Here is a 24,666-nt window from a genome sequence, read left to right on the forward strand (position 1 = left end):
TGTGCTAGTTTTCAAACAAATGTTCTCGACACTTTAAGGGGAAATCCAGTTCAAATATAAGTTAGTCTGCTTAGAAAGAGTAAAATATTACGAGTTTAACGGTATTTCTTTTTTTTTTTTACAAAACACCCTAGTTGTTAACGAAGTCTTTTGTCCTGCACCCTCTTTTTTAATAGATCTATAGAGAGTTGTAGTTGACAGAATCCTTTTCACATTATAGGGATGCTCTGTTATATCCCGGCCGTTTCAAGAGTTTTTTTTTTCACAAAAACTTGAATCCTTCTTGGAATAACATGCTCTTTAATATTTCGTAAGGGGTTTCTAATTTTCTCACCCAAAAGATGGTTAAAACCTGAAGTTAGGTCTCGACCAAAACCAGACGATATGTAGTGAAAAAATGTTTTTTTTTTTTTCAATTCAAATAGCAAACGTTGTTCGAAAATAACAATGAGAGACGTAATTTTCTGGGGAGAGTTATTGTAAGAGGGGAGACTGTTTGGAGCCTAATTTTAATAAGGAGTAATTGTCAAGGGAGGTAATGCTCTGCGGTGATCATACCAAGGATGTGACAATCTCTTCCCACTTTCTTGATATACTAGTTGTTAATGCCCAATGATGCAGTAGGGCAATTCTGAAATGAGCGTTAACGGTATAACAGTAGAATAGTTACAAAATTGATGAAACAATGCAAAGAAAGCAAATTAAGAGACGAAGAATACAAATAAAGATACAGTGCACTCCCGTTACAACGAACACGGTTATAACGAAATTTTGTTATAACGAAGCAAAACTTCTGGTCCCAAAATTATCGCCATTAAAGTCTATGGTACAAAATTCGCTTATAACGAAGACGGTTATAACAAAATTTTCGTTATCACGAAGTCTTTTCTGAGCACCACAGACAAAGAAAAACAAAGGAAATGTGCTCCGTTATAACGAAATGCGGATCGCATTCGAAAATGCGTAGCGGAACAAGCATTTTTAAAGTGTCTCTGCATGAGCGAACGCATCATTGAATGTTCACTCCGTGTATCACGCACAGTTTCCGAGGGGAACTTGTGTTATTGTAATACAATAATCTGAATTCAGATCAAACACACAGATTCTGATATACTGTAACTAAATGCCCATAATAGTTCAGAAATGAAATATTAAGCACATTTTGGCGTTATTCCATAACAAAGGTTCGTTAATCTGATAATAAAATATGGTCCTTATTCTCATTCTTATACGGTTCGTTAGTCCGAACATGATAGGAATTCAAAACGTTCGTTAATCGGAACATTACAAAAAATATCGTTAATCCATGGTGAAAAAAGGAGAGTACACTAACAAAACTTAAGAACTGCAATCCTTATAATCGTCTTAAGATAAATAAATCTTCGAAATAACTAACCTTTCTAATTTTTTTTTTCATTAACAAAATTTCTCCGGAATAACGAACCTTATTTCATTTTCGGATGAAAAAGCCTAGGGAACAACAGACTTTCTGAATAGTGAACCTTTCTCACTTTTTGATTTATAAACCTTCAAAATGACAAACCTCATTTCATTTTCAGATCAATGAACCTTCGGAAAATGAACAATATATTATTTTGATCTAAATTATGAACTTTCGGAATAATGATTCTTCAGAAATGCGAACCTTCAGATAAACAAACCATCGGAATCCCGGGAATGGCGAAACTTCGGAATAAGGAGCCTTCGGAGCAACGTACTTTAGTAAGAAAAGAACCTTTGGAATAGCGAACTGTGATAACAAAATCCTACACCGTCATTTTCTACACATGTGTGACAACACAAACAACTTTATGCTCTTTTAAAAATGTAATATTTAAACGAAATTAAAAAGGTATTCTCCCATCTCACATAGCTTTCCAGCGTATGATGAGGATTCAACAATTAGAATTTTTTATGCGTGGTTTCCTTCTTTTCCTTATACATTGCATATTACAGTTTGGTTATAACGAAATTTCGTTAAAACGAAAAAACAAAAAAAAAAACTGCCGGTCCTGAGCATTTCGTTTTAACGGGAGTGCATTGCACATGAACACACACGAGATAAATCCCTTGTAATGAGAGAAAGAGGAAAGTTGAGTAATGAATGACAGGAATAGACTACCTTCACGGGGGACAGAGAAAAGCGAGAGGGAAGAGGAAGATGATGGGTCAAAACCAGGGCACGTGAGGCATGAGATATAAGCTCCTCAAAATAAAGAAGTGTTACATGGAGTTGTGGTAAACGATAGACGATTGTGGTTTAAAAAAATATTGCAAAAAGTATAACTCATTCTGAAGTGTAACATTTCTTCAAAATGTCTTTAATTCAATGGTAAAGGCATTCAAACTTAAACTTCTTTTATGCTATACTATCAAGAGAAATCCGAAATTTCGGAACAGTAAAAGAAAATACAGATTTAGCGAAAATAGTTTTGGTTAAAGGCATTGACATTTACTGGATTACCGGGTAGGATATGAAGGGACAGCTTCGTGTTTTATGAACATAGAGTCAAAATACAGAGGGAGAAATTAAGCTTGTACATAAATCGTCCTAAATGCAAACGATACAAATCGTAAATCCTTAAGATGTTGTTTTTCATAAGATGATGTCTCAGTATGGCATCTCCGTGATTCCTGGCAAATAATACAAAGAACTTCGATTTCTGTAGTAATGATATCCTTTTTATTAATAGTAAGAGTCGGGGTGGGGGGGGGTGGGGGCAGTGACCCGGGAGGTAGTTACCCACAGTCAGTCCGCAGCGCGAGCGAAAACGCACGTATTTATTCAAGTCGTATGCACGGCTGAGCAGTGCTTGCATACGTAATGAGCAGATACATGGTCATGAATAAATCCGTGTAGAACGAGTATTTCTTGTCAGTTTTCGACACTTTTAGTATCGACTGAAAGAGAAAACATAAGCAAATATGCTCATGATCAAAATAAACGGAAAAGAAGAATATAGAATATCAAAATCCCTCTCGAAGTTCGGTATTGTATTCAAAAATATTCCTTCACGTTTGACGCCAAAAAACTAACCTGAAATCTTTCATGCCCCTCTAAAATATGAAGACTATGTCCGCTAAAGTATATAGTATCACAATAAGGGCACGTTTTCCCATCTTCATTTCAATACGGGTCAGGAACTAGCAAAATTCAGAGACATGTCTAGCGTCGAGTTTGAAAAGATTATCCTCGCATTCGCACCGGAATTCCGGGTCTGTGATTGGTCGAAATCTGTCGCAAGACGCAGCGTGTCGCATTGCGTAGTATCCATTGGCTGCTGACTCAACGCTGTGAGTTTTAAATGTTAGGTTCCAGATTGTGATCGAATTTTCACTCTCTATACAAAACTTGAACTTTACACAGGAACCAATGATGTGTATGTGAGTGTGCACTTACAATGACCCTGAACAATGGACCTGACTGCCACCTGTCCCGAGCTCTGCTGCACTAAGGCACATGAATGCTTAATCAATTATTCATGTGGATTGCCCCAGCACTGCTAGTCTGAATTCTTGACACAGGGTGAAATGCATGCACATGAAAGAAGTAAGCACATGTTTCCATGTGCTTGCACACACCACATTTCAGAATGAACAAAGACTAGCTGCGATAGTGGAATTCCTCATGAAACATTCCAATCCTGGCCATTGTCCACGACCATTGTCTGGGTATCAACAACACATTCCACGCGTGTTCATTCACTACCCCACTTCCAGTAAGAAAACATAATTTGCCTTGTTTTCAACAGGAAAATTCACAACCTTAAAAAGGGTGCCCCTCTTCGTTTTTTAATTGATCATACTCGCTAAAGTTTCACGATTGTGAAATTGAAGAAATTACGGAGATCTATTTTCAATACCAGTCAGGAACTAGCAAAACATCAAACTATGATCTAAAAGCTTCTTGAACATTGGCAAAATAATCGTTTACTTTGATGCTAAAATGGACTACTATATTGACATCAAAAATAGGGAAATTAGGTATCAAATTAATGAGCATAATCAGCTCTATAACTTACCTGACCATCCTGGGTCAAACAATGCACTGCGAAAGGTATGAAAGCTGTTGTTGCGACCTCTGCAAAAACTCTCGCAAAGTATCGCGAAATCTCTTCAGTCTCAAGGGCACAAACTGCGTAAACGTGATTCTGAATAAAATTGTCGTTCGTGCCTCATTATCGCACACGCTGCGGACTGACTGCCCAGGGAGTAATTGACGTGGTGCACTGTCCTGGGGGTAATTTTCCTCTTGATAGTTATAGGGGAGGGGGAGTTGTAGGCCTACTTATCCGGGGTAATCATCCATGGGGAGTTATCGGAGGGGGTAATTATCGGGTGGAAGTTATCTGGGGTCTAGTTATCGGAGGAGGGGGTAATTAACCTGGGGATAATTATCCTGGTGGTATTATCGGGGGGGGGGGGGGGGGGTGGGGAGTTATCCGGAGGGTAATTATCTGGGGGGGTAATTATTCGGGGGGTAATTATCCGGGGGGTAATTATCCGGGGGGGGGGGGGGTGGTAGTAGTTATCCGAGGGGTAGTTATCCGTGGGGGTAGTTATCCTGGGGGTAGTTACCCAGGGGTAGTTCTCCTGGGGGTAGTTACCCAGGGGGTAGTTTTCGCGGGGGGGGGGGGGGGGGGGTAGTTATCCAGGGGGTAGTTTTCCGGGGGGGGGGGGTAATTATCCAGGGGGTAGTTATCCGCGGGGGTAGTTATCCAGGGGTAGTTATCCGAGGGGTAGTTATCCAGGGGGTAGTTTTCCTAAGGGGGAATTGCCCTGGGGGGTGATTGCCCTAGGAGGGTAGTTGTCCGGGGGGGGGGGGGGGGGGGGTAGTTGTCCTAGGGGGTAATTACCCTGGAGGGTAATTGCCCTTGGAGGGTAGTTGTCCGGGGGGGGGGGGGGGGGGTAGTTGCCCTAGGGGGGGAATTGTTATGGGGGGTAATTATCCGGGTGGTAGTTATCCGGAGGGTGGTTTTCCAGGGGGTAGTGTTCCTAGACCCCAAAATGAGGGATGTTGACGTCATGAGGCTTGGTTGTAACATCACTCCCCTCATCGTGGCTTGGCTATCTTGGCTGCTGTAGTAGTCAGAATTGAAATCGGCAGTGCTCATTGGGGATGAATTTCCTGTCGCTGTGGAGTGATCACCCCTGGCAGAGCTTTGTGCATGCAGTGGTGGTTTGCTGGCAGTCGCCGTTGCCCGTGGTGTGCATGGTGTGTCGCTACAAACAGTGGCTGGGAGTGCGTTTGCACTACGCGTCGGGATGGCCTCCGATTTGTCAAGGCAGGAATTCACGCACGTTTCCAAAATGGTGCTTGACTTCCCAGAGCTTGGCTTTGCCTTACTCTTACCATAGGTACGATTGGGGTTAACTGTGTCATTGGTGACCTTACTGCTTGTATCTGGGCTTGACTTTGCATTGCAGAGAGTTTTAGTAGCGACAACCTTCCCTTTCATCACTCCTTTTGCTTTAGTTTTGCCCTTACCAGGCCACATGCTCAGGCAAGCAGACCTGGCAGAGCTTGGACACGCAGTAGGCACTGCATCTGTGACTTTATCCAGCGTCTCCACTACCCTGGTACTTGACGAGAGCTATGAAGAATTGTCATCTGTGATTGGTTTCTCACTCATATTGAGTCCATATAATTCCTCCAAGACTAATCAAGAAGAAATATCACAAAAATTGAAAGGTGAAAATCTGATTTAAAATTCCCGATGTAGGACGGAAAGACAATTTTCTGTGCAAAAAAAAAATCCTTGGGTTCCAACGTGCTGAACATGACATCTGCGCATGTGCATGAGCGGGATCTCACATGAATTCTTGAAGCCAGAATTATGAAATAAAATCATGTCAATGTAGGCATCCCCCCTTTTTTTCAGTTAGCATTTTCTAATGAATACCTTCAAAAAAATTCGATAAAGACAATATCGATTTGGTCATCAAGGAGGGGAGGGGGTTTTGGAGATCAGATCAAGTAAACGAAGCAACCACACAACTGCATGACTGATTTTTATCTTTTATCTTTGGATACAACACTTTTTTATTTCTTAAACTCTGCCTCTTACTTGTTTAACAATTGTTCATAACCTTTTATAACAAAATTGTAAAGCAGTCTGCTATCGCACTATTTATACAGTGTCAAATGGAAATTTGATTGGTGACACTTAATGTTTGAAACTCACATGATAATACATTTAATTTTTTGCTTTTCATTTTAATTCCAAAAATATCACTGACCATGATTATGGAGTTATCTACCTACAAGACTTTACTGTTGGTTTTTAGGTCATCAATTCGGTAAAATAGATTAGAAACATAAAATCATGAAGTCACTTTCCACACATAAGGGCTAATCAAACTGAGACATTGTTGAGCAAATGCACTTTTTTATTTTCATTTTTCAAACTAATCTGTAACAAATCAATGCAATTAAAACAAAAATACTTCATATACTTTCAAAAAATATTGTATGCTCTGAAAATGGCATGAGTTAAATTTTCAGCAAAGATTGTATTATGGCTAGTGACACGACATTTGCTCCTGCGACAATTGCTCTGGCCATATTTCTCCAAGGGTTGTGATAGGGTGTTAGGTTTAGTTTGATGTAAGGATTAGGAGTAAGGTTAGGGTTGGGCGATTTCATAACTTTGTCAACCAGAGGGCAAATTTTTCAAAATGATATTATCAGCACAAATTATACATCATTTTGACAGGAATTGTTCAAACTGACCAAGGGCAAGGTCAGGAGAGTGATTTCAATAAAGCCATTTCAAGGGATCGTATAGTTTTGGTTGAGACTTAACTTCAGGTTTTTATCATTTTTTTTTTGGTGAGATAGTGAGAAACATCTTGTGAAATATAAAAGAGCATGTAATTCCATGAGGATTTCAACGTTTATATGATGAAAATTGATTTTGAAATGGCTGAGATATCCAAAACAGAGCGATCCTAATAAAGTGTGGGACCCACATTTCATTACGATCGTTTTATTTTACTTTGTTTTTGGATGTTTCAGCTATTCCAAACCCGATTTTTATTAAATAAACTTTGAATTCCTTGTAAAATGGTATGCTCTGTACTATTTCATAAGTGTTTTCTTGGTATCTCGCAAAAAAGTTAAAGCCTAATTTTCAACTCCACCAATACTGTACCATCCCTTTAACAACTGCTCTGGAACTACTTTCATAATGCACTATTCACTTTGGGGCGTTTGTAAAAAGGAAAAGAAAACTTCATATCATATTGGCTGCACTTTGACCATATGGCAAGAGCCTTCAATTTGTGCAACATGGTAGCAGCGTTGACGACACATTCTGGTGTTTCCCCTTAGGGCCTGCCAATATCCTACAGACACTGAAAGGCTAGTATTTATGAGGGATGTTGAGAATGTGTCAAGTTGTGTGAAGACTTGACCCTCACCTGGCTTGATGTCCATGTGGACGAGACCTTGCGAGTGGATGTACTGTAGTCCCTGGGCCAGTTGGCATAATACCTGCTTGAGTTCTGTCTCTGTCATGACACAATATTTAGTTCTGTTTGTTGAGATGATATCGGCCAAGCTACCCCCTAGTCGGAAAGACAAAAGTTAGGGTCTACATTGTGCATGGATATATTACGCAGCCATTATAAATGTCATTTTCAAAGATACAGTGGCAAATAATATCAAAGAGTTAAAGCCAACAGAGACAAAGAAAGATAGAAACAGAGAGAGAGAATAATCATATAAACTAGGAATGGTGACTGGTGTGACTCCATCATAATGCATAGTTCTCCCAATGGGTCTAAAATCTTGACAATGTATAAAGCTGACAGTTTCATATAATTGACCTGTTTGTCACAAATACATTGTATGTTGAGTGTTAGCTTTCCTTGAACTAGGTTTCATTTGAATGGATGGCTAAATTGTTTGAGAGACCAGTATTTGGGGATTTGAGCATTTTCACTTGACCTTTCACTATTGCTCTTAGACCCCATGGCCAATAATTCTTCAAATAATTAGTAACTACTAACATCCATTTTCATGACAATACATTGAGCTATTTCCAAAACATGGAAAAAATTGTAGCATTTACACATTTTCCCTTGACCTTTGATCCCATGGTCAAGAACCTTTTCTCTTTGCTGTGCAGTAAGTCATGTATACATGCACAGTTTTATCATTATGTAAAATGAAAGTATGGAGAAAAAGCGTATTACACAGGTGCGGCCATATGGCGCAATTAACTCGCCAAAAGCATATGTAACCATGCATCACAAAACCAACACAATGTCACACCCCTTGAATTTCCAAAAGGACTCAAAAAAGGTGAAATGGGTCAACCAAGTCAATTTTGACTTTTCCATATTTTCTGAAAGACCTATTCTTCTTCTACATTATTCTAGAGTTTGGGATCATGAAATCAATGTGAAAGTGTTTTTAGCAGTTTTTCTACAACCCTCTTTTGGCAGAGTAGTATGACCAGGTATATGTATCTCTTAGAAGTCCCTCTTTATTTCTTGAAAATCCTTTGCACACTCTCCACTTTCAACTTAAATAACTTTTGAAAGAATGATGCTATTGCTTTGAAAGTTTACTTTACTCATAGAACAGAATATGGTAATAGAGAATGCTTAATTTCAGCTTAATCTGATAATCCCTTCATTGTTGTTGCTTCAGTGGTTTACATCCTGTTTTTTGTCCCATTAATCGCGCAGGTAGTATATTTTAGTTTGCTGTTTATTGAAAAAAAAAATAGTTCAGCATTGCTGAAAGATGGTTTTGGTACATTTGAAATTTGTATTGGTCAAATGTGCCAGAGCTCAAGTCAGATGCTTAAAAATTGAGGGAGTTAGCTAAATCCACTGATAATTTGCATGTCTGACACTGACAAAATATGAAGTCTGCCAATCTACATGCTACAGTAATCACATGTGCCAGATTTCAAGTCAAATAATAAAAGACTTGGGAATAAACAAAATCAACAACTTTTATTTTTCTATAATTTTCAAAAAATGTTAAAAAAATTTTGTTATGGCAACTCATTGTTAAACAATGAAAAGAGATGGAGTTTGCATATACTATAGGGATCACATGAGCCAAATGTTAATTCAAATGATCAAAAAAATAAGGGAATTAGCAAAATCTATACTATTTTGCTTGATTTTCTTTAAAAAGGCTGTAACCATGGCAACACAGTGATATTTGTGCATCTATATACTATACATGTAGGGGTCACATGTGCCAAATTTCAAGTCAAATATCAAAAAAATGGGGGAATGAGCCAAATTCTCAATACTGTTGTATGATTTCCCTTAGAAATTGCTGTTACCATCATTGTACCATCATGGTAACACATTGCTCAACAATGACAAACAATGAAGTCTGCACATCTTCATACTGTAGTGGTCATATGTGCCAAATTTCTCATGTCAAACTGCGGGAGTTACAGTAGGTCAATCCAGATTTCTTAACACTCACAATGAAGGTTTCTTGCACAACAACACATTACATTTTATAATTGCTTGTGCCAAATTTTTAGCTAACTGCTTTAAACTGAGATTAGTTCGATCCACAACATTTTGAGATTTTTACAAAAATTTGCTGTTGCCATGGCAACTGGCAACGCATTACTGGATACTGACTAAAAAAGGTGTCTTGCACACATCTATATGTGACCCGCTACAACAAAAGGATCCGAGAGTCGGGGGAGGAAAATTTTCTGAAAATGGCTTGACATAATTTCCTTACTCTTCTACTTAAATGATAACACAACTCATAAAAGTATTCGGTTGCAGAGATATCGGTGATTTTATTAGTGCATGTCAAGTGGTTGAGGAAATCAGCGTTTCGAGGAAAACGTCTTCAAAGTTTTCCTTCCGACGCTATCATGATCAAGGGGAGGCGAGACAGTTTTCACCGCTTGACAATAGAAGGTATGCTCCTAGTGACCTCCGCGATGTTCATTCAAGCTTAGCGCCAGCGATCTACACAAGACCAATCAGTTATCAGGGTGCCACAAACTGACCAACAAGATTGCAAGTGCGGAGTCTACCTGCAGCGCTTAATCCAAATTTTCGGACACGTTTCTGTTACGTTAAAAGTCGAAAAATCAAGGCCCAGAAAAACGCTGATTTCTTGCTTTTCCTTTGATCATTTAGCTTCAAAATTTTGGCAGATGGTAGACAAAACATTAGACTACAACATTATGCCCAAAACAAAAATCCGATTGTTATGACCAATTTTGGTGATGTGACTTCAAACTCGTTTTTCTCAGCTCAGCTGGCAGCGACTTTAGGATCCTTTTGTTGTAGCAGGTTACATATGATAGCAGTCCCACATGCCAAATCTTAGGTCAATTGCTCAAAAATGAGAGAGGAGTTCAGCCACAACATTTTGATTGATTTTTATGAAAATCTGCTGTTACCATGATATCAAATCACTCCATGCAGACGAAAGAGATGTCTAACACATCTACCTATAATAGCGGTAACACATGCCAAATTTTAGGTCAATTGCTCATACAAGGCAATCGCCAAATTGTGTCTCGCCCATTCGCGTACAAGGAATTAATATTTTTTATGACTCCCAGAAATTAATTGACCTGCTTATGTCCTTTGACCTTGTGGTGACCTTCAACACCCTAAGGGACATTTACCATCCAAGTTTGGTCACAAACGGACAAAGGGATCAAAAGTAATGAGCCATAATCGAAACGCGCCAAAAAAACTTAACATTGGGCCATAAAAATTTGTTGACCCCTTTCTGTGACCTCTGAACTTGTGATGACCTTTAACTTCCCAAGGGACATCTACCGTCCAAGTTTGGTTACAAACGGACATAGGGATCAAAAGTTATGAGCCACAATGAAAACGCGCCCTAAAAACATAACATTGGGCCCTAAAAGTTTGTTGACCCCTGTCTGTGACCTTTGACCTTGTGACGACCCTCACCTCCCCAAGGGACATCTTCCATCCAAGTTTGGTCACAAACGGACAAAGGGATCAAAAGTTATGAGCCATAAACGAAATGCGCCCTAAAAACTTAACATTGGGCCCTAAAAGTTCGTTGACCCCCGTCTGTAACCTTTGACCTTGTGGTTACCTTCAACTTCCCAAGAGACATCTACCATCACCCAAGTTTGATTGCCATTGTAGCAACGTGTGCTGAGTTACGTGTGATAAGAGAGTCTTGCAAGTAAACTTTAACGTATGACCTCAAATGACCTTTGACCTTATCATGTGACCTCTTACGGCACCATAACATGAAGGTACCCCCCAGTGCATCCATCACCCATCACCCAAGTTTGATTGCCATTGTAGCAACATGTGTCGAGTTACGTGTGATAAGAGAGTCTTGCAAGTAAACTTTAACGTATGACCTCAAATGACCTTTGACCTTATCATGTGACCTCTCACGGCACCATAACATGAAGGTACCCCCAGTGCATCCATCATTCAAGTTTGATTGCCATTGTAGCAACATGTGTCGAGTTACGTGTGATAAGAGAGTCTTGCAAGTTAACTTTAACGTATGACCTCAAATGACCTTTGACCTTATCCTGTGACCTCCAGTGGCACCATAACATGAAGGTACCCCCAGTGCATCTATGACCCAAGTTAGGTTGTAATCCAAGCAACTTATGTGAAGTTATTTGTCAAAAGAGAGTCTTGCAGGCAGGTAAACTTTAACATAGAAAAGAGAGTCTTGCACATACTCTTTAATATATGACCTAAAATGACCTTTGACATCATCACATGACCTCCGACAACACCATAACATGAAGATACCCCTAGTGCTTCTATCACCCAAGTGTGGCTGCCATTGCTGTAACAGTTGCCAAGTTATGCATCATAAGAGGGTCTTGCAGGTAAACTTTAACATTTGTGACGGACGACGGACGGATGACGGACGGATGACGGACGGACGCCATTTGGATCCCTTAGTCTCGCCTTCACCTCCGGTGGGCGAGACAAAAATGAGAGAGTAGTTCGAGCCACAAATTTTGCAACTGACTGAGTGACAGGCCACCCAACCTCAGAGTGAGCCCTAAATACCCCCATACGCACATTAGTGGGTGGGAGTCTAAAAAAAGATGCAGAATGAATATTTGCTGTCCCGCTTACACAAGGAACCTTTGGTGAATCTTTTTCCTGTCCCAAAATTAGGGTTGTGTGATTCTTTGAATAGTGTCATAGCGTATTTTTCAAAATGACCACTTATATCAAAACAAATGTAAGACTAGTGTAAAACAGGTATTGAGATATCAAAATGGAAAGTTCCTTGTGTAAGTGGTACACCATGGTGTCCCACTTACACAAGGAAACTTGTTTTTCCCCAGTGCTAATTTGTATGCTGACTTGCTTCCTGTTTAGTTTAGAATGTTAGTTTTCACTCACTTTTTAAGGGATTTGCTAAATATTAAATGTTTTTAAGCCAATGTACCCTCCCCCCCCCCCCAAAAAAAAAAGCCCAACAAAAACTTTTTTTTTTCCTGGTAGAAAAAAGTACAGCATACAATGTAATATCATTTCTGGCAGAATAAAATCTTCAAGATGATGATCAGTCAGGTACACGTGTACATTAGGTTTTGAGACTTTGCATGATCGTTTACTACTATGCCTTACACATACCATTGCAATATTCGTTCTGTATGATCATGTGACCATCCTCCGACCAGGCAGAGTAATACCGCACCACATGGATGTGTGTTCCTAGCACTGCATGGGCGTAAACTTCATTTAAGGCCATTTGCCTATATATTGTACACAGGAAAAGAAAAAGGAATAAACATATCATTTATGTATCACTGAAATTGCTGGGGGCAAACAAGTCTGGAAGATGGAAAACAATTTTCATAATTACAGTATTTGCTTGACAAAGATTAGCAGCAAAAATTTTAACAGCACAGTTTCATCTCAAACTTGATCTTTAAATCTCACATTACAGAAAAATGATTAAGTATTGTTTCATCAAGATGGCTGGTCAGATTTCATGTCACTGTGTTGGAAACAAACTTGGGAAGATAATGTCATATGAAAGAAGTGACTCACAAAGAGACAGACGAACGACTGACGAAGAGCGATTGCAATAGCTCACTGGAGCCTTTGGCTTAGGGGAGCTAAAAAGCTGCCCAAGGTTGGCCAGGTGGCAACCAAGCAAAATTTACTTCAATACCCTCCTAGAACATGAATTAACAAAAGAACCTTGTACTTAATAACAACTTTTCTCTACTAAACTATTACATGCAATGCATTTCTGCATCACAGTCCAATAATTCAGGTTCACTATTTTTTTTATAGAACGTAAGGCAAGTGCCAAAATGTGTCTCACCCTGCGGCCACGCGTAAATTGTGGCAGCCAATTTTGCGCCACGCATAAATTTGGACTGCCACGCGCAATTTTCAGAGTTGCCATGCTTTCTATTGCGCCATGCCTAAGGTTTTTTTCTTCCCCTTTTTGTAATGTTTCCCTTTTAAAAAATATCTTTTTTGCGGCTTCCTTCGAACGCATTCTTGACAGTTACTTGCTCGGCGCTTGCTTTTAACTTTTAGCGGCAAGATCGTCGATCGTGTGCGACGTACCCGCATCACACGCGGTCCATTATATTACCGATTCCACTTTGCTTGCCAGCATACGCAGGTGCACAGTGAGCGCAGTATTATACCACGTTCACGAAGATTCCGCTGCGCAAAATTTACGGGCGCTTCTCTCCGATCAAAGAGAGTTGCCACTGTTATTATACGCGCGCAATCCCCGGAGCAGCAGATCGCAGAGTGAGCCATGTGCGAGTGATCCAGTACGCAAAGCTGCCAATCTTTGGAAGCACAAATTAGTAGGGTGGGTCAATCCACGTCAAATCATCCAATTTTCAGAAAAGTTGTCACCCGACCCCCTCCGATTTTCTTTAAAATCACACCAAATGTTCCCCAAAGTGTCTGACGGAAAATCCCAAAATATTTTGCCCCAAGGTCAAGTGGTTGCTAAGATACAGCCTCACATAGCAACTGGTGCGCATTCAGAAAAATCAGTTAAAAGAAATTTAGGCATTTTTGATTGATTGTGGTGGCATGGATATTTATGCAAAAGTGTTTATTTTCATGAAATTGAGAGAAATTTATAGTCTTTGCAAGAAAAACTGACTGTGACGCGATATTGACTTTTCGTTAACGTGCACGAGGTCACCGAAAATGGTGTTAAATGTTAATTTCCAAAATTTTGATGCCAATTTAGAGGCTAATATCTTCCACATTTCATCACCTTAGGTTCTAAAATATTATGCTGTTGAAGGCTTTGACTTGCTCAGTAATTTTGAAAAAAATCGGCGCATTCATGCCCACCGTTTTTACGGAGAGCGCCCTCAAAGTTGACAAAAATGAAAAATGTGCCAAATTCAAGGTCACGGATCACCCTTCGTCCCACCTAGGAATGGCACCAATTTTTGTGTATTGATAGACATTTGCCTATATTATCTTGGGTTACCAAAGAAATTTTGCTCCCGAAATGTTCAATGGCAAATTTACCCTAACAAAAATGGTCGTAAATGGCCAAATTCCCATGTAATATCACATATTGGGTTTAGAGGACATTTCAAATGTCCAGGCTTTCAAGATAAATAGGCCTAGCCCTGTGATATTTGCAGTAGGGATAGTCTGGTATACATATTTTAGTAATATATACCATAAAACACTTTCATTACATGATAATGACCTTGAAATTTAATCGCGTCACAGTCAGTTTTTCTTGCAAAGACTATAAAGTTCTCTCAATTTCCATAAAATGAACGCTTTTGCATAAATACCCATGCCACCACAATCAATCAAAAATGCCTAATTTTCTTTTAACTAATTTTTCTGAATGCGCACCGGTTGCTATGTGAGGCTGTATCTTAGCAACCAATTGACCTTGGGGCAAAATATTTTGGGATTTTCCGTCAGACACTTTGGGGAACATTTGGTGCGATTTTAAAGAAAATCGGAGGGGGTCGGGTGACAAGCACTGGATGATTTGACATGGATTGACCCGGCTTTCTGTACTCAGCAGCTCTAAAATTCATATATTTTTTTTTATTTCGTACGTTTCAACCTCCTTTTTTTCGGATGTTTGCCTTTACTTTCGGAAATGAACAGCGGTAACAATCGGCTCCGTAAGATGCTAAAATAAATGTCAGATGACCTCTTTGACGTTCAGAAATGGATAACAATAATATTCAACTCCGTACGATGATAAAAGAAATGTCTGATGTTTGCTTTTATGTTCGAAAGTAGATAGCAATAACATTCAGCTCCGGAAGATGCTAAAATAAATATCGATTGTTTGCTTTCACGTTCGGAAATGAATAACAATATCATTCAACTCCGTACGATGATAAAATAAATGTCGGATGTTTGCTTTTATGTTCGAAAGTAAATAGCAATAACATTCAGCTCCGGTAAATGCTAAAATAAATGTCGAATGATCCCTTTGACGTTCGGAAATGAATACCAATAATATTTAACTCCGTACGATGATTAAATAAATGTCGGATGTTTGCTTTTACTTTCGAAAGTAAATAGCAATAACATCCGGCTCTGGAAGATGCCAAAATAAATGTCAGATGATTGCTTTTACGTTTGGAAGTGAATAGCAGTAACATTTGGCTCTGTACGATGCTAAAATAAATGTCAGATGATTCATTTCAGTTCCGGAAGCTGGTAGCAGTAACATTTGGCTCCGTACGATAATAAAATAAATGTCGGATGTTTGCTTTTAAATTTGGAAATGAATAATGGTAATATTCTGCTCCGTACAATGCTAAAATAAATAACAGATTGTTGCTTTTACATTTGGAACTGAACTAGGATGAATTCTGCTCTGTAAGATGCTAAAATGAATGTCGGTTGTTTGCTTTTACATTTGAAAATGTTTAACGGTAACATTCGGCTCCGTAAGGTGCTAAAATACTTGTAAATGTTGGATGATTGCTTTTACAAACAGAAATGAATAACGGTAACTTTCGGCTCTTTACAATGCTAAAACAAATATCGGATGTTTACATTTAATGTCTACAAATGCTCCCACTTTTTCATTTCAAACGTAAGGCGCAACAGACATCCACTCGTTGGTATTCCAGAATGCGTTCGGAATACCTTTTATCTCAGTGGCATGCACTCGAGAATGTGCGCATTCTATACCCATTCCGGCCGTCGCCTGGGAATGCTCAGCTTAACAGGGCCTAGAAATAAGCCGGGCATTCCGGAATGAAACTGAGAATGCATCAAAAATGCGGGTGACTTTGTCTAATCTCTCTATTGTCTGTCAAAACCAAAGGGTAACACTACTAACAGGATTAATTTGCCAGGGTTCACAGCCTTTGTCTACTATAATGCATTCGATCAGCCCCAAGCTTTCACCAAGGAGGTGCATTTTGTATACGTACATGTCGCTACTAGCTCACCTTTTTGCTTCCTTCGCTAGCTCTCAACGATCGAACATGTGGCTCTAGCTGGCCTGGTACATTGCGAAGGTACCAAGGTAGTCTTTATCCAGGCATGGTAGATTTCGAATTTTCTATCAAAGGACATTTAATTCAGTTTTCGCCTAGAAGGGATAAATCTATCCTTTTGCATGGCTACGTGAACATTTGTGATATCAGGGAGGTGAGGTCTGTTCGCTATATGCTTTTTTTTTTAGGCGAAAAGAAAGACAAACTGGTATATGACGTTTGCAGGAACTCAAAAGGGGCTTTTACTCAAGACTAGTGCTAGAGACATCGTCCCTGGCTCACTCCCAGGCCAGACTGTCTAATTCTTGCGGTCGGCTACACGTCACTTCCGGTTGACTGGAGTGAAAACAAACAGCTTGCAAGCGCTAAGCCTGCATAATGCGCATACTGCATGCAGTGCATGTGTGACGCGTATAATTTATGTGCAACTCTACGCAGACATATACATGGGGACTGTTTTTCATTATTCATTTTGTCATTTGTGCCATCATTCATGAGATACATGCACCATGTCTTGCCAGCAATATTCTAATAATCTGGATCCTGTCGATCGATCGGTCCCGGTATTTTGTCAAGTTGACGGCAGTCGGACTGGACCTGTGCCCGTATGAAATCACGGCAGGACTCTGGATCAACGACCCGACAAAATGGCCAGATGTGCAATTAGAACCTCTTTGAGTAGGCCCTACCCCGATATCTACGCTTACTTAGTACCTCATAGAAACTTCAGGTAGGTCTATAGGCCTAACGTTAGTACTGTAGTAGGCTTAGGGTGCCCTAATTTAGAGTAGGCCTAGGGCCTAATCCTGCCGCCCGCACAGCTACAGTAGTACAGCTTGCGCTAGCGCTATGCTCGCGGGGCGCCCCGGCAGAAAACACGTACAGCGTTACCACTCCAGGCTCACGCGACTGTTTGTTTTCACTCCACCGCTATCCATGACCCCGTGACACGCAAAATACCCGGATGTCCGACCATGAGAATTGATATCTACACGTGGTGTACAATACGGGTGGGGTGTGAAGGAATGCATACGAGCATTCCTTTGCTGGCAGGCAACACTTATTGATTGATCCACTCTGCTTTCAAGGAAATTTCCACAAGCTTGGCCTAGCTGGGGCAGAGGTATCATTCCCATTTAGGCGTGACAGATTTACTATCGCGAGCGTTAGCCCGCGTCTGGCATGCCTTCTTATCTGTTAAGTAGCCAGCTTGGCACGAGCTTGGCATGCGCCCATGCCGTCCGCGTTCCGGGAACGCCAGCTTAAAAGTCTTTAGTTTAGTGCCTTTGTTTTGAACACAATAGCGTCAACTTCACTGCACCCAATCGACCACGAAGCCATCGCTCCATGTAGCCAGCGTTCGGGAACGCCCGGATTAAGTCTTCCCTTTGTCTTGTGCTTAACACTTACACAGTTGATTTCATGGAAGCTTAAAAAATGGACAAACTAGCAAACAAATGAAACCACGAAAGGCATTGCACTATTACGCGTTAGTAATGCTGTGATTACCTTGTGAATTTGCGTCGATGAGAGGCGCTAGCGTAATCAAGAAGTATCTGAAATAGTATCCGAAATATAGTATTTGTTCCCCTTACATGAGCGTGAGACCACTCTTGTAAGCAGCTTCTCAGGTGAAGCAAAATGTGTGTAATGAAGTGACAAGTGTATAAGAAAAACATTCACAATAGCTAGGTAGATTGACGGAAACTTGACACCCATGGCCGTGCCAGCCAGGCAACAAGCTGGTGGAAATTTCCAGGAACTTCAAAGCAGGTTTGCCGCCAGGCAAAAACCGCAGGGTAAAGGAATTTGCGTACGCGCTGAATGGGTCGTAAACATCGTGTCAATTGCATGGGGCCTGGGAGGGAAGAGGGGCTATGTATAGTACATGTATTAGTAACCCTGTGCTGTACTGATACGTGCATGCTGTTGGAGACACGTGCTGTAGTTGGCGAGAGCTAGATGATGAGAGCTCCCTGCACCTGAAACCAAGGAGGTACCAGGCGAGCTCGCCTAGTACCTCCTTCCTGAAACCAGGGAGGTACATACACATCTGGCTCTGCTGAAACTATGGAGCTATAGTACAGTAAACCTCGACATCGCTTAAGTTGACACGATAAAAGAGTCCCGATTTTTGTCTTGTTATTCCTTGAAAATTTCTTCGTCTTAGTCGACATTTATAAGTCCACAACTTGCGTAAGTCGACCTGATTTTTTAGTGCCAACTGAGCTGAAATACGTGTTTATTCCCTCGTCTAAGTCGACATAATTTTTCGCTCAAAATCTTATCGCCATTCTCTTAAAAAAGAATAAATTGTTTTCCCGCTCTGATTCGCTGCATTTCTAATCAGTAATTCCCTAGTGTATGGCGTGGTAGCGTTCGCGCCATGCGTCCATATTGTCTTGTACGCCAGAAATGAAAGGGCATACATTCATTTACATTGGAGAATTACATGTAGTTGCCTACCCAAAGCAGTTCACTTTCCCCCTTTTCTGCTCGTTATTCTCAAAACGCAAAAACTTTGTACACATAAAGGTCCTAGTAGAAAATCATTATCAGAACATGAAATACACGTGTAGGTGTTTCTGTTTATCCGAATATTCTAACGTTAATTATTCCGAAGCGTTAATAGAAACCTGGGCCCGTTTTTAGAAAATTAATCAAATGCAACTACATGTAATTAAATGCAGCTGACAATTAAATGCAGGTGTATCAAATCACGAGCAACTTTGCACATAAACGCAAGTGCGTTGCTGCCAAAAGGCTTGCATTCGATATAGTATGAAACTAGAAAATAGTTGTACGAACCTGAAACTCAATTGCGTTGAAACGCAACTCTAAAAATCAAATGAAGTCCATCAATCACGCGCAACGCTCTATTCAAACGCAAGAACGTTGCAGGGAAGACTTGAGGTTTTCGTAAGAAACTATAGAGAAACTGCGTTTAAAAGCATCTCTTAACATCTATGGAGGTGCGTTATTGTTGAAAAGTCTTGCATTATTTTGTTTGTTTTTTCGTATGCAAAATTAAAAATTAAACGCAGCTCTGAAAATCAAATGTAATTGCAAGTCCATGTCATCACGCGGAACGCTGAATAGACTTGCGTTTGATAATCATACGAAACTTGAAAATTGTAGGGAACTTCTTTAAAACTCAGTTGCGTTTCAACGCGATTCTAAAAATCCAATGCAAGTCCATCAAATCACACGCGACGCTGTATTTAAACGCAAGAGCATTGCAGAAAAGACATCCTTTTTGTACGAAATTATAAGAAACTGCATTTAAACGCATCTCTAAACATCTACGGAAGTGAGTTATTGTTGAAAAGACCTGCATTATTTTTTACTTCTTACGCAAAATTAAAAATTAAACGCAACCCCCAAAATCAAATGCAAGTCCATCAAACACGGAACGCTGAAAAGACTTGCATTTCATAATCATCCGACACTAGAAAATTGTAAGAAACTTAAACTCAATTGCGTCTAAACGCAATTCTAATAGTCAAATGCAAGTCCATCAAATCACAAGCAACGCTGTATCTAAAACGCAAGAGCGTTGCAGAAAAGACTTGCGGTTTTTGTACGAAACTAAAAACTGCGTTTAAACGCATAAAAACTATAAACCAAAGTGTGTTATTGTTGAAAAGACTTGAATCATTTTTTATTTCGTAACGGAACTTTCGCCGTGACCGAACTTAGTCTGCACTAGCAGGGGAAAGACATCGCAACATTAACACGTTTCAAACTACCGAAACGCATCGTGCTTCACGAAATGTCGATGAAAAAAATAGTAGCAAATTATTGTTACTGTAGTTCGCTATTCCGAAGGTTTAAATCGCAGTCCAAAGTTAAATAAGTCCGACGATGGAAAGATATTTATCTTTACGAAGGTTAGTAATCCGAAAGATGTCGTTTCCGGATTAACAATTTTTCTTGTTTTTATTTCAGACTGGCCCGTGCCGTACATCACAGAGTGGTAATGTTGCGAATCGGAGCGCGAGCACAATTCATTTTCAGGTATGGCAATAGAAATGTAAGCAAAACAAATAAAAATATGGCGACTTAGGGAAGGAAAATCACACATCCTCTTTCAACTCAGTCGGCACTGAAAAATTATCTCGACAGAATCATACGAATTCACACGCATATCTTCACAGCAACGCACTTCAATTTAAATCGCAAAGTTGCATGCACTTTGGGGAATATGCGTCTGTTTTTTTCATATCAAATTTAAAACGTACAGTGTCTAGAAACGGGTCCATGTTTCGGATCCCGCTCTTTCAAAAGCTCTCAAGAGATTTGTGTTTTGTGCATTGCCGTTACTAACTTCGCGTATATGTGCTTGTTTCGCAATAAAACTCGAATTAAGATGTACACAGCGATAGAGGCTCAGCTCAGTAGATACTTGCCTCCAGTGACAATATTCATGTGTACAACAAAAGAGTTTGTGAGCCCATTTAATATTCAGCTAGCACATGTTCCTTTGTTTGTTTGTTTTAGTTTTAGTTTAGTTTAGTTAGGTGATCCGAGTATCCTCTCGGATCATCTATTGTTTCTGTACGGAATCTTTCTTTATTTCTTTCTCCTCAAAAATTGTGCAGAGGTTAGCTCAGAAAGTGCATTGCCTATGAATGTCAAACTTATACCATATATGTATCATGTCCCAAAGACGACAGATCAAGTGAAACAGTGATCAGTCGACCGTGACGTCACTATGACGTCATTATATGAAAACACATTTTCATGCATATCTCATTAATAGAATGGAATTCTTCAATGAAATTTACGTCACATATATTTTAAGTCAAGCGGATTCTACTGGACGGACGCGTACGCGCGCACATATTCGCACACACAGCTCATATGCAATAGAAATTTTCAGTTTTTTCACACGGATCGCATGTCCAAAATGTCAAGGAATATTTCTACCAAGTTTCAAGTCGATCCGACTCAATATGACGTCATACCGGCCTGTCAAATTCAAAATTCCGCGCGTGCATCAATGGGGATACACAGTGCAACTATGCCAAAAAACCGCCAATTTTAAATCGGATTTTACTCGTCAGGATGGACGGTGACCCCCCATTTTCTTGACATATCCTGAAAGCTGATGAGTTGTACATGTCATTTCATGGGTTGGCGATGCTGACAAAATGATTAAAAGATATCAAATTTCTCAATAAAGTAAAAAAAGTAAATTTTCAAAATGATGTCATCAAATTTCAAGTTTACTCGAGCGTATCTCACTTTCCTTTGCCAATTTTCACCCAAATTTCAATATGTTGTAGCTTACGAAATGTTCTTTCATAAATGTGAAAACATAATTATGATTGGATGACGGCATTACCTCGTAAAAATGGATTGAATGTAACCTTGTCAAATTTGACCAGTTTACGTGTAATCTCTATGGGGGTGCAGTTTTTATGGAAATGAAAATTGACATTACTATCTTTATCGAGCACTAGCTCAATATGCTTCGGTGAATTTCTCCAAGATTTTGATATGTTGTAGCTGAGACTTTGCGCTATCGTCAGTGTGCCCTTTGTTTTTTCATACGATGTCGGGATCACGTCAAAAAACTTACTTGAAATTAAAGTTTATCTTCGATGTATTGAAATATTTCTTTCTTTTTGCAAATTTATGTGCAATAACTCAAGAAAAACATACCCTATAACCACCATATTTTGCACATGTTTAGTTCATGTCATGAACATTATTTCATAAAATAACAACTACTTGATCAGACGCCATCTTAGGTATGTAAATTAGGGTCAAAGGTCATAGATGTTTCATCCTGTATCTTGGTGACTACATGTCCTATCTTTCCCATATTTTGCACACGTAAAGACCATGTTACAAGGATCATTTCACAAAATAACTACTTTTTGCTCAGATGCCATCTTGTCTGTGCAAATTGGGGTCAAATGTCATATGAACTTCTTTCTGTATCTTCGTTATGAAGTGTTATCTCTATGAGAGGGATTTTTTTTAAATGTGAAAATTGACACGATTGTCTTTATCGAGCACTAGCTCACTTACCCTTCGGTAAATTTCTCCCAGATTTTAATATGTTGTAGCTGAGACTTTGCGCTATCATTATGTGCCCTTCGTTTTTTCATACGATGTTGGAATCACGTTAAAAATCTTGGTTGAAATTAAAGCTTATCTTCGATGGATTCAGATAGTTCTTTCTTTCTGCAACTTTCTTTGCAATAACTCAAGAAAAGCACGCCCTACAGATCACCCCCATATTTTGCACATGTTTAGTTCACGTCACATACATTATTTCATGAAATAACAACTACTTGATTGGACAATATCTTGGGTATGTAAATAAGGGTCAAAGGTCAAAAATGTTGCATTTTGTATCTTGGTGAATACCTGTCCTATCTTTGCCATATTTTGCACACGTATCTAGACGATGTCGCAAGAATCATTTCACAAAATAACCACTTTTTCCTCAGATGCCATCTTGGAAGTGTAAAGGTGGGTCAAAGGTCATATGTATTCGCTGCTGTATCTTCGTTATTCAGTGTATACAGAATTTGGTACCAAAGATGGCAGATATGACTCCCTTTTCTAAATGAGAATCCAAACATCACACGGCCAATGTCTCTAAACACAGATGAAACTTGTATTGTCATGCCTATTGCGATCAGGACTCGAATCATTGATTAAAAAAAATCATAAGCATGTTGTCTCCGATAATATTGCACAGTTCCGTAAATTGTCATCAAATGCCGATCATGTGAAATTAACCGGATTTGGATCAAATAGAATTGAACTGATAGGAATAAAAATATGAAAATCAGTGCTGCTGCTACAATACAAATGCATTCTACGTCACTACGTCATCGTACGGAGTAGAATATTATTGTTACTCATTTCCAAACGTCGAAACAAATATCAAACATTAATTTCACCATCGAACGCAGCTGAATGTTACTGTTATTCATTTCGAAATTCAAAAGCAAACATCTGACATTTATTTTAGCATCTTATGGAGTACAATATTAGGGCCTACTGCTATTCACTTCCGAACGTAAAAGCAATCATCTGACATTTATTTTAGCATCTTCCGGAGCCGAATGTTATTGCTATTTACTTGCGAAAGTATAAGCAAACATCCAACATTTATTTAATCATCGTACGGAGTTAAATATTATTGGTATTCATTTCCGAACGTCAAAGGGATCATTCGACATTTATTTTAGCATTTACCGGAGCTGAATGTTATTGCTATTTACTTTCGAACATAAAAGCAAACATCCGACATTTATTTTATCATCGTACGGAGTTGAATATTATTGTTTTCATTTCATAACGTCAAAGCAAATATTCGACATTTATTTCAGCATCTTTCGGAGCCGAATGTTATCCTTAATATTTCCGAACGCAAAATCACATATCTGCATTAATTTTAGCACCGTACGGAGCTGAATCTTACCGTTATTCATTTCCAAAAGTATAAGCGAACATCCGACATTTATTTTAGTATCATACCGAGTCGAATATAAACATTATTCATTTCCAAAATTAAAAGCAAACATCTTACATTTATTTTAGCATCTGATGGAGCCGATTGTTACCGCTGTTCATTTTCAAAAGTAAAGGCAAACATCCGACTTTTTTTGGTGGCCCAATCGGGCCACCAAAATCTCTTTTTCTGAAATGTTGTTTTCAGTTTCGATTTTCATTTAATTCATTCATATAAAAGCCGATTCAATTCCAATTGACATGCATGCAAACAATCGTTAGGCATTATAACAGATACCATGTTGAACATCGATAAACGTCGGATAAGTTGAAGAAAATTCGACGTATGCGGACCTCGAAGTTTGCGTACATCGAACCATTTTCTTCACCATGCGAGGTTGACTGTACTTGATTAACAAGTGCGTTTTAGTCTTAGTCACTCCAGCATAAAACGCCACTGATAGTGCTTTCGTTTTCTCAAATCTTCAAATGAAATTCCGGTTATCACGCAGTCTGTTACTGGTACCGGAGTACTCATTTGTTGTCGCTACAATATGTGCATTTTTACCATTGTCGCATTTTGGTTTGAGAGATACAAAGGAGCAACAAAACAACAAAACAGAAAAAAAGTGGCAGAGAGTGAAAGACTGAAGGGGAAATGGTCTCAGAAGCGTGAATATCTTATGTAGGGGAAATCAAATTCGATATTCATGTGCACAAAAATGAT

At 39.3% G+C, this 24,666-nt stretch overlaps 1 protein-coding gene across 1 annotated transcript in view; it reads right to left on the bottom strand.

Annotated features, from left to right (window-relative positions):
- The window catches only part of LOC139734526 (wee1-like protein kinase 2), a 233,965-nt gene that overhangs the window by 46,663 nt on the left and 162,636 nt on the right, over positions 1-24,666 (bottom strand). Inside the window, exons 4-5 of the mRNA XM_071645302.1 lie at positions 12,613-12,734; positions 7,423-7,569 (exon numbers count right to left, since the gene is read on the bottom strand). Coding sequence (XP_071501403.1) covers positions 7,423-7,569; positions 12,613-12,734 — 269 coding nt within the window. The remainder of the gene's footprint in view (positions 1-7,422; positions 7,570-12,612; positions 12,735-24,666) is intronic.

This window comes from Diadema antillarum, unplaced genomic scaffold (genome assembly GCF_040938485.1).
Source record: "Diadema antillarum isolate AM-2024a unplaced genomic scaffold, OU_Dant_1.0 seq00000531_RagTag, whole genome shotgun sequence".
Taxonomy (NCBI): domain Eukaryota; kingdom Metazoa; phylum Echinodermata; class Echinoidea; order Diadematoida; family Diadematidae; genus Diadema; species Diadema antillarum.